The sequence below is a fragment of the Lemur catta genome, chromosome 11 (assembly GCF_020740605.2).
Source record: "Lemur catta isolate mLemCat1 chromosome 11, mLemCat1.pri, whole genome shotgun sequence".
NCBI lineage: Eukaryota > Metazoa > Chordata > Mammalia > Primates > Lemuridae > Lemur > Lemur catta.
In genome coordinates, this window is record NC_059138.1 from 40,412,215 (window position 1) to 40,425,891 (window position 13,677).

Here is a 13,677-nt window from a genome sequence, read left to right on the forward strand (position 1 = left end):
ATGTAACTTCATTGAGTTGGGGCCTTAATCGACAGTAAATAGTATGTCAAACAATGGCATGATTTCCTGTAGAATTCCTTAGGTGGGCCTGTTAAACAATGTTCTAGTTTGACATTACAATGATATATAATCATCTTCTGTCTTATTTTCAAGTGTTTGATAATTTTTCTAGACATCTGTGTACAAATGAAATATGTACTCATTGTCAAAAACCTGGACTACATATAAAAGCTTAAAGGAGAAAGTAAAGATCTGCTGCCCTACTACTGCCTAGATATAACCATTGTTGGCATTTTATACTTATTCTTCTAGAATTTTTTTTATGCCCAAAGAGATTGTAAATAGTTATAGGAGGCTTATGTTTTGCCTTGTTTTTTAAAGAATAGAATCATACTCTCTGAAATATATTGTAACCTAGCTCCTTTTCTCTTAATATGCCATGGGCATATCACCATATCAAGCAATAGAGATCTTGGGTTCTGGATTAATACAGCAGACTGAATATGTACATATAATTTTGTTCTTCTGGAAACCCTACCAAAACTGCAGATAAAGAGTGAGAGCCCATGTGGATAAGGAAAACAGGAAAGGAGACAAGAGCAACAAAATTTTGGAAGCTTGAAAATAGATGGACTACTTTAGCAGATCAGAGACAGCTTTGAATCCTAAGCCAATAGTAGAGAAAGCTGGGGAAAAAAATCTGATTTACACCACAATATTCAAACTTGGCAGTACTACGTAGCTCTGGAATAGGCTTGAGAGGGGGGCTAAAATAAGACTGAATTAAAGATTCTTGAGAAGTAGATAGATCACTAAATCCCTTCCCCTATCTGAGCAACTGTCCCTCCCCATCCCAAACAGAAGCCTGGAGATTTATTTCCTAAATCCAGGTTTCTCAACCCTGACAGTATTGATATTTTGAACAAGATAGTGCTTTGTAGTGGGGGGTTGTCCTGTGCACTGTAGGATGGTTAACAGCATCCCTGCCTTCTTCTCACTAGATATGAGAAGCACCTATCCCTCTGCACTTCCAATCAAAAATGTCTCCAGACATTGCCAAATATTCCCTGGGTGGCAAAATCACTCCTGATAGAGACCCACTGCTCCAGAGATAGTAAAACAGAGGGTTGGTGGGCCAATTAAGTGACTGAATGCTGAGAGCAGAGACACTCAAGCACTTTTTCCAACTCAGCATTCAGAACTTAGAGGCCAGATCTTTTCCTCCAGGCAAGAGATTGGTAGCCTCTTCTCTGGGCACCCTGATTAACCCAAGATAAAAGACCCAAAATTACTGACAATGAGGGGTTTCCCAACGAATAACCCACCTAGACCATCCTTCGTTGAAGCTTGTAGTAGAGAAGCCCCACACCATGTACTCAGACCTTCCAATCCGTTTTTAGTCCTCCACTATTAATTGTAAACAGGCAGTTGAGGATTACCAGACATAAGAGGAAAGTCTCTAAAATGGAAGGTAATGACCAAAACAAATTAACAGGAAAAGCTTGGAGTTAGCAAAATATGAAGAAGAAAGAAAGCCAAAAAGTCTTTTTAAAAATCCTCAGAAATTGCAAGGTTATTAACAACCTTGTTCTCTTCTATTGTGCATACCAATGAGCTTTTATTTGCTGCAGCATCCCCCAAACTCTCAAGATGCCCTACATTCTAGTTAGTCCAGAAATTCAGCTTCTATGTTGTTTAGTTTGTGTGGTGAGTGGATTAAATCTTCCACAGCTAAATGTGCTGCAATAAAGAAGAGGAGGCAGTAGGGGAAAAGTTGTGGTAAACCATGACAAAATTAAGCCAGCCAAGTTCACAGCAAAATTAGTTTTGTTTAATAATGTACTAATTTAAAACCAGGGAAACCAGATGCCTTTCTGTTCTGCATCACCTGGTTCTAGAAGTGAGCTGGGTCCAGGAACCCAGCACACTAGCGGCACTGACCAGCTGACTCTGAAGCCTGAGCAGGGAGAGCTCACAGGGGTTCCTGACTGCACAGCATACGGACACATGGGCAGCACATGGCTCGCTGGGACCTGTCCCGGCTGTAAAGCAGGCACAGATGGAGACTAGGCTTTGTAGTGGCTCTAACTAAGGAAGAAAGTAGGAAAATGAGAAAAGGAGAGGCTCCAGTGAGAACAGAAAATAGGGCAGAGGCTTTTGTTTTGTTTTGTTTTGCTTTGGTTTTGTTTTGTTTTGCTTTGGTTTTGTTTTTTGGTAAGAAGAAGCTGAGGGAATTCCTTCTATAAACTGTGCAGTGGATGCTGTCTTGCAGCCTGAGGGAGATGTTAACAAAGAATATGTCATGATACATAACTCTGCATCAAAGGTGTAGGGAGAGAAAAAAGAAGGGGAGTGGATTATTTCAAAAGCCCAATGTAAAGGAATAGAAGGGTTTCGCTTTACCATCTGAATTGTTCTAGTCAGATTGTGGGTCAGACATGAGTATCCTCATGTGGAACATGTGGTGACCATTATTTGGGCCAATCTGAATACTCCTCACCTCACCTTACTTCACCTCACCCGGAAGTCAGAAGGCTGTGGTCCAGCCTAATGTATTCCACTTACGTTGCTTTTTTTTAAATGATAAAAAGACTGATGTTTCCTTTATTTTTATATTATTATTATTTTATTTCAAAATATTAAGGGGGTACGAATGTTTTTGTTACATGGATACCTTGTATAAGGCTTAACTTGGGGCTTTTAGTGTGCCCATCACTGTACCCAATAGGTAAGTTTTTACCCCTCACCTCCTCCCATTCTCCCCTGTTCTTGATTTCCAATGTCCTTTACATCTCTTTGTGCCTGTGTGAACCTATTGTCTAGCTCCCAATTATTAGTGAGTACATGTGTGTTTGTTTTACCATTGCTGATCTACCTCACATAGGATAATGGTCTCCAGTTCCATCCAGGTTGCTGCAATTACATTGCTATCGACAAGCCTTAAAACACATTAGTGTCTGGCTCATCATTCCATGTCAGGTTTCCCAAAAGCCCACAAATGAATTTTGAATGGTTACCTTATCCATCCCTAGAAGGCCAGATCTTCCCTGCAACCACCTCACTTCCAAGGTCAGTCAGTAGTGCTGTGACCTCATCGTAGCCAGCACTAAAATGACAAGGAAGGCAAATGTAGCTCCAAATCAGGAAAAAGCTGGTTGCTATGGGCCTAGCTCAAAGCCCTCATCGGTGCACAAGGCCCTGTTAACACTGTCATCTTTGACCTCATGATATTGATGTGAGATAGGAGTTAGTAATGATTAAAAAGAAAGAAAAGGGGGTGGGAAATGAGAAATTTTGAAGTGAATCTGTAAACAATAATGACAAAATTATTTCTGCAATGCACCCTTGAGGGAGTTAAGTAAGCTAAAACAGGACAGGGCTTTAGAATTGCATTTCTATCTGATATGAAGGTGTAGATGATGTGAAGCAGGCTCACTGCGCACTGGTTACCAGCTTGTCTGAGTCTGGTGAGAACAGAACACACTCATATGCAGCAAGTTACATGAAGCAGATATATTACGTATGGATAGGTAGCAAGGCACAGCGAAGCCTAGGATTCATCGAGAGCCAGTTCCCCAAGGCTCAGGAAAGCTGCCCAAGGTGGATGAAGTCTCAACTGTGCATGCTCCACTTGCACCGCAGCTGAGAGACTCTGGAAAGTAGCCCACCTTGGGTTTTATATCCTGGGGTCCATAATACTCTCTGGGCTAAAGAACTGAAGAACATCCTGTTTCTAGGGAGGACTGGAACAGCCCAGCTGGCTGTTTCAGCCAGTGTCCAGCCCCAACCCCCATCCCAGGATGTTGCATTCCCAGAACATTCTACAGTTATTCTTGAGAATGACAAGCTATTATATATAAAATATACAATATAAAAGGGAGAGAACTAGGTGGTCCAAGGCCACCCAAAGAAGTGTCCTGAGGTCCTGGGCTCAGGTAAAACTACACAACCTTGTGGGTTCAGAAGGGGATGGGAGAAAGCCCCAGAGCATGCACAGAATTTCTTTCATACTAATATGGTAAAAATTTCACCCAAAAAGTTTATTGTCAGAAATATCTAGAGCCTTGATAACACTGGGAGATGAGAGTTAACAATACTTTTGTCTGGTTTTAATTACTGTCATCTTATAGATGGGGAAATTAGGAGTGGAATGATATAGGACATGGGGCAAATGACTCAATGTTTCGTGAAGTAACTTAAATTCCAGTTCCACAGACTTGCAGTGTAAAGGGAGAGGAGTAGGCTGTTTGTTGATTCTGGGATTCCCCATGACGATCCTACCCTTTTAAACCTTTATTTTCTTAGTGCAGCTGGCTAACATGTTTGGAAATTATTTCAGCTTAGAGGTTTCAAAGTGGCCATAAGGAAAATCAATTAGAGGTTTCAAAATGGTCATAAAGAAAAGAAATGATCAATGGATCATATTTTACCATGTATTGCAAAAGGTGAGATTTTTGGCACATGGTGTTGGCTAATGTATCACTTATCTGTTGCTGTGTAACCAGTCACTCCAAAACTCAGTGGCTTGAAACAACTACCATTTTATTTGCTCATAATTCTGTGAGCCAGCAATTTGGGCTGGTGTTGGTTGGGTGGTTCTGATGGTGGTTGTACGCAGGGTTGCCCATGTAGCTGCAGTCATCTCTTGGCTCCATGGAGAGCTGTTTGGCCCAGGGGGCCTCACCTGGGATAGCTTCCTCCTGCTTTATGTCATCTCATCCTCCAACAGGTTAGCTGAGCCTTTTCATAGGGCAGCAACACATTCTAAGAGGGCAAAGGTGGAAGCTGCAAGGCCTCTTGAGGCCTAGGTCAAAAGAAGAATATGACTTCTGCCCCATTCCTTTGGTCATAAGACAAGTCATAAAGCTAGCCTAGATTGAAAGGTGAGGAAACAGACTCTGTTTCTTGCTGGGAGTACTCACAAAGTATTTGTGACCATTTTTAATCTACCATAACTATATTCTCACTAACAAAAAAAAGAGTTTGTAGGAAATAGCTAAATATAGCACAATATTCAAGAAGATAATTTCCCAAGAACCTCTCTTTCTCTTGCAAATATATCCCGAATATTTTTACTGTATTTGAAAGCCCTCCCAAGATTCAGAGGCTTATCAAAAAGCTAGAACAAAAATTTGGGCACTCTTCTTTGGCCTCATCTTCAAAGCAAGTCATTTCCTACTTCATTAGATTTTCATTAATTAATATATCATGAAACTAATTGTTATTAATCCAATAGTTTATTTTGTGGCCTATTCAGATCCTTTTCCTGCTGCCCATCTTTGAGGAAGTTTTCTTTTTCTTGGGATCACCACTAGAGGTGCTAGTGAAACTACTTACTTTCCAATCAAAACATGAACTGGGGGAAAAAAACAACAGTACGATTCAGCAAACATGAAAGAGACAATAGTCAAGCTCTCTTTTGTATAAAGAGGTCCTACTTCAAAAGGAAAAGCAGATCCCATAGATTAATGGTAAAGGAGATGAATAATCATAATTATAGCTATTATATATTGAGTGCTTACTATATGCTAATCACTGGTCACATACATTATCTCATTTAACCCTATGGCAATCTTGGGTAACGGTTTTACAAACTGAGGTTCAGAGGTAAACTGAGGTTCAGAAAATTTAAGCAACTTGCCTATCGTCACACAACTAAATAGTGGCAGAACTGGGATTCAAGCCAGAGAAAACACTAGTAGTAAGCAATGTGTAAAAAGATTCAACATAATAAATCCAAATTAAAATACTGTTTGAAGTATCATTATTACCTACCAAATTACATAATTTTTAATGGTAATGCCCAGTGGGTGGCAAGAGTTCAGTGAAACTAGTTCTTATGCTGCAGATGGCATTATAGGTGAGTATGATCCTTTTGTGAAACAATGTAAACAAGAGCTACAAAACTAGTCATACCCTGTCTTAGTCTGTTTTCTGTTGCTTATAACAGAATACCTGATTTATAAGAAACAAATGTATTTCTTACAGTTCTGGAGGCTGGGAACTCCAAGGTTGAGGGGGAGTATCTGGTGAGGGCCTTCTTGCTGCTGGGGACTCTGCAGAGTCCTGAGGTGGCACAGGACATCCCATGGCAAGAGGGCTGAGTATGTTTATAAGGTAGCTCAGGTCCCTTTTCCTCTTATTATACAGCCACCAGACCCACTCCCAGATAACCCAGAAATCCATTAACCCCTCAATCCTTTAATCCATGAATGGATTAATCCCTTTACGAGGGCTGCCATCAAGACTCAATCACCTTTTAAAAGCCCCACCTCTTGATACTGCCACATCGGGGATTAAGGTCCAACATGAATTTTGAAGGGGACAAACATTCAAGCCATAGCATACCCCATTAAGTACACCTTCTGAAATCTATCCTAAAGGGAACAATCCAAAATTGGAGAAGACTACACTCATGAACACAGTCATCAAAATGTTGTTTAAATAGTAAAAACCTGGAAACAACTGAAATGACCAGAAACATAGGAATGGTAAAGTAAATTATATCTATTAAATGGGACATTGTATAACTATTAAAGATTATAAGGATGAAGACTGTGAAGTAGTATGGGAATGCATTGGTCAAAAAAAAAAAAAGAAGGCAGAAAGCAAGCTGGGCACCGTGGTTCCTGCCTATTGTCCCACGTACTTGGGAGGCTACATAGGAGGCTGAAATGATTGCTTGATCCCAGGAGTTTGCAGCCAGCCCAGGCAAGCTGGTGAAACCCTGCCTCTTAAAAAAAAAACAAAAACAAAAGGCAGGATACAAAATTAATTTACTATATGTACAGTTCTGTTAATGGGGGAGCTAGGGATGGGGAACCGGTAAAAAATACTTCAGAATATTAAAAGTAGTTATGTTAAGTGATCAATTTGTTTTGCTTTGCTATTTTTGCTTATTTTTTTAGTAACGTGCTTATATTATTTCTAAAATGTAAAATAACTTCTTTAAAAAAATAAATCAAAATATTTTTTCAGAGAATTAAAGATAATTGATTCTCTGAAAGGGAATAACATAATCCCTGCCCAGTGGCACTGGGCCCATGACCTTGTATCTGGTATTAAGAATGCCGCCAAGCCTTCTCCATCCCCGTTCCCAGCCCTCAATCCACAAATCCCAACAACATCACCTCAGTCATTGAACATCTCCAGCTTCTGATCTACAGGAACTGTTGGGCTCATTTTTGGCTCTCCCATTATCAAACCAAACCTACTACTCTGAGCTCTACCTGCCCTGGACTTTTCCATTCCCTCATTGTTCATTTCCTCTACAATTCTGAGGGCTGTTTCCCCCCAACCCCCCAAGACATCAGACCCTCAGAGACCCACGTAGTATGGCAGAAATGTTTGAAGGCATTTTTGTGAGAATAAGTTACAATGTTGAACCTTGGTCCTGAGCATGTTCTGGAAACAGGGCATGCTTAGACAATGACAACATCTATTTTTCCAAACTTAAAAAGTATACATTTCAAACTGAAAGGCTTTTCTGTGTAATTCTCTTAACTTTATGTTAAAAACAAGAGCCAAGCCTCATGGGTTATGTTTTTTAGAATGTTCAAACATTTAAAATAAGAAATTAAATCCAGTTGGAAAAAAATTCCTTTGGGGAGAGTAATTTAGTTGATTCTGCGGCAAGTCTCAGCTCAGCTATAAATTCAAAAGCTAGACCCTGAGTAAGTGAAATAATTTAAGTATATTGAATTACCTCTGCAGGACATCTGGGAAAACTTGCGAGATGTTGGAAGCCCTGGGAGATTTTCTCAGAATGGGATTCGTGTAGTCTTTGTGGCTTCTGCTCTTCCATCTCCCCTGCTTCCAAACATCTCTCTTACCTACTTGTCCCTTTTTAGGTTACTCCTTCTTTCTTACATTCAAACCATCAGAGATGTCCAGACTCCTCATAGTAATCTGATCTTGTCTGCAGGTTAACTTCAGGGAATATATATTTTGTAGTTTTATAACATAAACATATGTTTCCAAACTGATGATGGTTTAGAGGGGATTTTAACTTTAAAGCCAAATCCCATCTCTATAACATTTCATAAATTGCTCATATTGGAGTGACAGGCATTACTAAAGAAATTTTGATGAAGTTTCCCATCCAAACCAGAGGACTCTTAAATGAAAATAACAGCAAGATCGCAATTTCTATTGGCGCCACTTGAGGCAGACATTTTACTGTTATGACATTATTTAGAAACAGAGTTAAACAACCAACTTGAATTACAAACCCATCATGTGAAAGCTGGGTGAAAGAATCTCCAAGTGTCCTGATTTCTGTTTGTTATGAACTGAATGATTGTGTGCTCCAATAATTCCTGTGTTGAAACCTTAACTCCCAATGTGACTGTATTAGGAAGTGGGGCCTTTGGGAGGTAAACAGGTTTGTAGCGCTCATGATGAGGTGATGTCCTTAGAAGAAGAGAAAGTGCTCTTGTCTCTTTCTCTCTCTGCCATGTGAGAATATAGCAAGAAGGCAGAGGCAGATATCTGCAAACAAAGAGGAGGAATCTCACGAGACACCAGACCTTCAGGCATCTTGATCTTGATCTTGACCTTGATCTTGGACTTCCCAGTCTCCAGAACTGTGAGAAATAAATGTTTGATGTTTAAGCCACACAGTCTGTTATTTTATTATAGTGACCCAGACTGACTAAGGCATTTTTCTTGCCTGAGATATTATTTGTTTGAATAACCAGTACTTATTTTGGCCGTGTGTTCAGATTACTGACTCAGCGATAGAGATGTTGTCAGCAAAATGCCGTTACCTGCACATTTTGGACATTTCTGGTTGTGTCCTGCTTACTGACCAAAGCCTTGAGGATCTTCAGATAGGCTGCAGACAACTCCGGATCCTTAAGATGCTATACTGCAGACAGATTTCCAAGTAGGTACCTGAATATGAAAAGCTTTGAGAACTACTTTCTGAGAAAACGTAATATGTGGCTATGGCATTAGTAATACATAGTGGCTTTCTGTGTTAGGAAGTTTCATTTTAGTTTTTCCCCAATTGAAGCCAACATTTTGAGTTGAACCAAGGGACACTCTCTTCTAAAATGGTCTTTGTGGTTTCATATCCCTTTTCCAGTAGCCCTTCTACTTTAAGCCCCTACCCTTCCTTGACCAAGCAGGTGTCCAAAGCCTTGACTCTGCCCCTTGTAACATTATCTCTAGCTCTTCTACTCATTTCTCAAAATATAGTCCATTCAGTAAATCTCTCTAGGGGTTAATAAAATAATCTGATTAAATTCAGATTAAGTTCACAATTAAGTTTTTCCTTATTCAGTGAGGGCAAAAATATATTTTAACTGACCTGAGAAAGTAACCTGTGAAATGCTTAAAATGAGAATCCTTGACCATTCCTTGAAGGTCAGATTTTGTTCTGCAGGCTGGAAAAACTAATACTAAGAATCAACATTATTAAAGTATAAAGTGTATAATGTAGTCCAAGCATATAGATTTCACAGAGGAACTTTCTTAATTAAATAGCCATGCCATGAGCTGAGCCATGGAGCTCTGGTCACTTGAGGCCTGAAGAAGAAAATGCTTTCTCATCCAAAGCTGTGTGTGTTGAAATGAAATGGAAAAAAGAAAGAAAGAAAGATTACTTATAAAACAGCCACTCCTCTGGGTCCAGGCCTGCAGGGAGAAAGGCAGCCAGCTGAAGCTGGGTCAGAGAGAACGGGGCAGGTCCTTGAAAATTTCTGGAGTGGTGGAGACTCAGCCCTTTCTGATAGGTCTGGAGATAACTCTGGTATGAATATTATTAATACTAACCTCATTTAAAGAACATAACCATGAAATAAAGTCCTAGGAGTCTCTGCTAAACTTGTTATATCATTAAACACCCAACTTTGGGAAAGGTGACAGTGAATGAATAATGTATTACTCAGAAGAGTTAGCTTCTAGCCTTTTGATTGCATTGTGCCAATCTTGAACTTCCAATAAGTGGAATTTTAGACAGCATGAATAGAGACTTTCTGACAAGGGCCTCTCTAAACCTCATCATGGTATGATGCTATGGTTTGAATGTGTCCCAAGTTCATGTGTTGGAAACTTAATTCTCAGCGCAACAGTGTGAGAAGTGGGACCTTTAAGAGGTGATTATGTGGTGAGGGCTCTGCTCTCATGAATTGATTAATGCCATTATTGTGGAAGTAGGTTAGTTATTGTGTTAGTGGGTTCCTGATAAAAGGATGAGCTTGACCCCCTTCTCTCTCTCTCTCTCACCCTTTTGCCTTCTGCCACGGGATTATGCAGCAAGAAGGCCCTTGCCAGTTGCTGGCACCTTGATATTGGACTTCCCAGCCTCCAGAACTTGCAGAAATATATTTCTTTTTAAATTACCCAGTCTGTGGTATTCTGTTATAGCAACACAGAACAGACTAAGACATATGGGATGTTGAAGTGTGATTAATATGGTATCTGGTCAAGAAGATCCAAGATATCCAGTAATATCTAAATCCGGCCTTTAATTACTCAGTCCTCTTGCTAGGCTGCTAGATAAAAACATGCAATGAAAACAAAACAAGGCAGAGTAAGACTTTACTACTAGCTGGGCTTTGTCCCCAAACCCCAATGCAAAACTCTAATTAACTAGCAGGATCTGTGAAAAATTCCTCTGTCTAAGCCAGGACAGCCAAAAGGCCTGTTTTATCTACCACCAAGCATGGCTGTCTCTAATCAGCAAAGGCAGGCAGAGACTTGGCCCTAATGCCTGGGGGCAGGGGTGGTGGTGGTTGGGTTTGGTCTGTACATCTCTTTGTCTAAAGAGGCCGCACCACTACCTTTTAGTCCCCCTGAAGGTTCTACCCCTGCTCTGCTCCAGAAGGAAAGAGGCCTAGAATCCTTTGATTCGATCTTTGTTTAGCAATGAAGAAGAACAGTACTCACCGCAGAGTAGCTTGGACAGTCCCAGTGTTTGGACTCCAGAAATATCTATTTTTATGTCCAACATCTAGGAGAGGGTGCAGCTTATCAGCCAGGGGGCTCCTGAGATACCTGGGTCTCAAAACTTTGAGAAGTGGTAAGTCCTGGCCACATGCAGTTGTTTGGGTCAACTGTAGGGGTTGTAGAGCAGCTTCCTTCTCCACTTAGATCCTTGGGTGGAGTTGGAAATGAACATTGTATGTAGACACTTCAAAATTCGAGTCCTCAGTGATTTCTAATACCTTAACTACGTTCACTCTCTAACTAGGGCCAGTGTGGTTCCCTCAACTGCAGTGGTTTTGTCTTGTCTGGGTAAAATGGAACTTTGACATCTGGATAGGGAGATTTTTCTTGCTTAGGAAGAGGTTCAATAACTGAATCACAAAGCAATGGACTACACACCTGATTCCATTTTGAACATGAAAACATTGTCTGATTAAACCCTTAAAATCCAAATACAGCTTTCATAAGAAACTATTTTATGTATTAATTTCCTTATACTCAATGGAATCTGAAAATACTACACCAACTTTGCAAATCACAGAGGTCTGCTCAGCATACCCTACCTGAACCAGAGGAGCAGCAAACTTTTGGTCAATGAGCAAATTGGCTGTAGCTCTTTTGCAAGAGAGTTTGAGGATTAAGATATAGCTGGCATTCTATAAATACCAACTCCAGAGTCTGAAGGGCTTCCAGGAAGTGACCCCCCAAACCCCATGTGTATGCAAGATAAAGCCTCCTTTATTTTAAGGAGGAATAAATAACAACTATGATCATAAAACATGACAAGAAAATCTAGCAGTCTGTATGTGAAGGAGTTGTATAACAGCCAGCCACTCAAATTATGCACTCTGTGGGAATGGCAAGAAAGGCAATGCAGTGGGACAGAGAGTGGGAGACAGGGAGAAAGACTCTCACAGTGGCCCCTACAACCCAGGAGGGTTTGAACCACAGAGAAGCCAAAGAACAATTAAATCTATAGTTAGCAAAAAGTAAAGGAACCTTTCTGATATTTTTGTGTTCGAAGCCCAAAACTTTCAACTCTAGAGAGATCAGTAGAGAAAGTCTTGGTGGCCTTCACAGCCCCAAATAACAGTATAAAAATTCCTTGAAGGCCTTGTTTAGCAGTTACTAGTGGCATAAACTCAGGCAGTCCCTATTGCCCAGGCATCCTGAGATATCTGTGTTGCTAGGAAATAAAACTCTTCTCAGAGTTCTTCTCTGCAGCTCATGGGAAGGTCAAGACTTTCTGATCTGGAGGTGTTGATTTTTATTATTAGTATAAACAAAATAATGCTATTTAACAATTATTATTTGCTGCATACTCTGCTAAATCCTATTTTACATATATAATCCTCACAAATACCCTACCATCATAAAAATGGATAAGGAAACTGGTTTAAACAGATTAAGTAACACACACAAGGTTACACAAATAAGGCAGAGCTATGCTTGTACCTAGATCTTAATCATTACTCTTTTGTAATGCTCTTTTGTCTTTAGATTCTCCAGCTTTTTTAAAGCTCTAACATCCAAGAGATGAGTTAATAAGGGCTCTGTTGTGCCCAGTTTACTGTCTGATGCATAGTAAGAGAAGTTGCTGATTATGTGCAATCTTTGGTGGTGGCTCCAACACTCTGCCTTTTAGCCTACTCAAGAAAGTAGAAGGAAATGTGAGGGCAAGTAATGTTACTACAGAGTTAACCTTGAATCCCTTTCAATTTATCAAAAACAAAAATCGCAAACTTCAGACAGCATTATTATTAACCATCTAATGTGATACTTAACAAATGTTTGTGACATATCATGTTTGAAAATCACTGTTCCACATGATCCAAAGAAACCTCTCTCACCAGGTTAAATGAGTAATGATGACTAACCATTACTCATTACTCAGTAGACTGGTTCAATTCCCAGATCATTTCATACAGGTCTTGCACTCAGTCAGTCCAAGGCAGAATGGAATGTATTAAAAGGATCCCATGTGTTCTTTTAGGACCTTATAACACACAGTGGTTCCTAAGTATACATTCTCTTTACAGTACCTCCTAGCTCCCATATGCTGACCATACTACAGCAACAAGCTATTAGAGAGAGAGAGAGAGAGAGGGAGGGAGGGAAGGAGAGAGAGGGAGGGAGGGAAGGAGAGAGGGGTGTGTGTGGAAAGAGAGAGAGAGAGAGATGTTTCTGGCAGGAGCATTTAGTTTCTACATTTTCAAGTTACCTGATACTTTTCAAAAGTGCATTCTTTTTGTGTGCAAACACATAGCTACATAGGATGCTGTGATAAAGAACTCAGAAAAACTTCCTGGCAGTCACCATGCTGATCTGTTCTCTTGGCAAGGTCCTGAGTCTTTGGTGAGTCAGTCCATGTGAGGATGCCAAAGGTCCTGGTGAGGTGGTGAGGACAGCGAGTTCAGGGGCTAAGGATTTTCTGAAGAGTAGGGAAGAAGTGGAGTAGGAGACAGTCTACACTAGCATTCAAATGCCTCTAAAGTTAATCCCAGATTTTCTCTAGGACAGATCCAGATTTTCAGTTTCTCCCCCAAGACCACCCTTGCTGTGAAAGCACCTAGGACTAAAACAGGCCCTAGAGACACACCAGATTGGAGGAAGCCTTAACCTTCTGGCACTCGAGCCTGGGGGGAAGGGTGAGTCTGAGACCTGATCCTTTGTTCCCCTCTAGTCAGTCAGCATCTCCTCCAGCGGTCAGGAACCCACGGATATGTAGTTTCACTGATGATTGCT

General features: G+C 40.5%; 1 protein-coding gene across 1 annotated transcript in view; it reads left to right on the top strand.

Annotated features, from left to right (window-relative positions):
• The window catches only part of FBXL13 (F-box and leucine rich repeat protein 13), a 183,267-nt gene that overhangs the window by 166,711 nt on the left and 2,879 nt on the right, over window positions 1-13,677 (top strand). Inside the window, exon 20 of the mRNA XM_045564287.1 lies at window positions 8,724-8,887. Within this exon, the coding sequence (XP_045420243.1) occupies window positions 8,724-8,887 (164 nt within the window). The remainder of the gene's footprint in view (window positions 1-8,723; window positions 8,888-13,677) is intronic.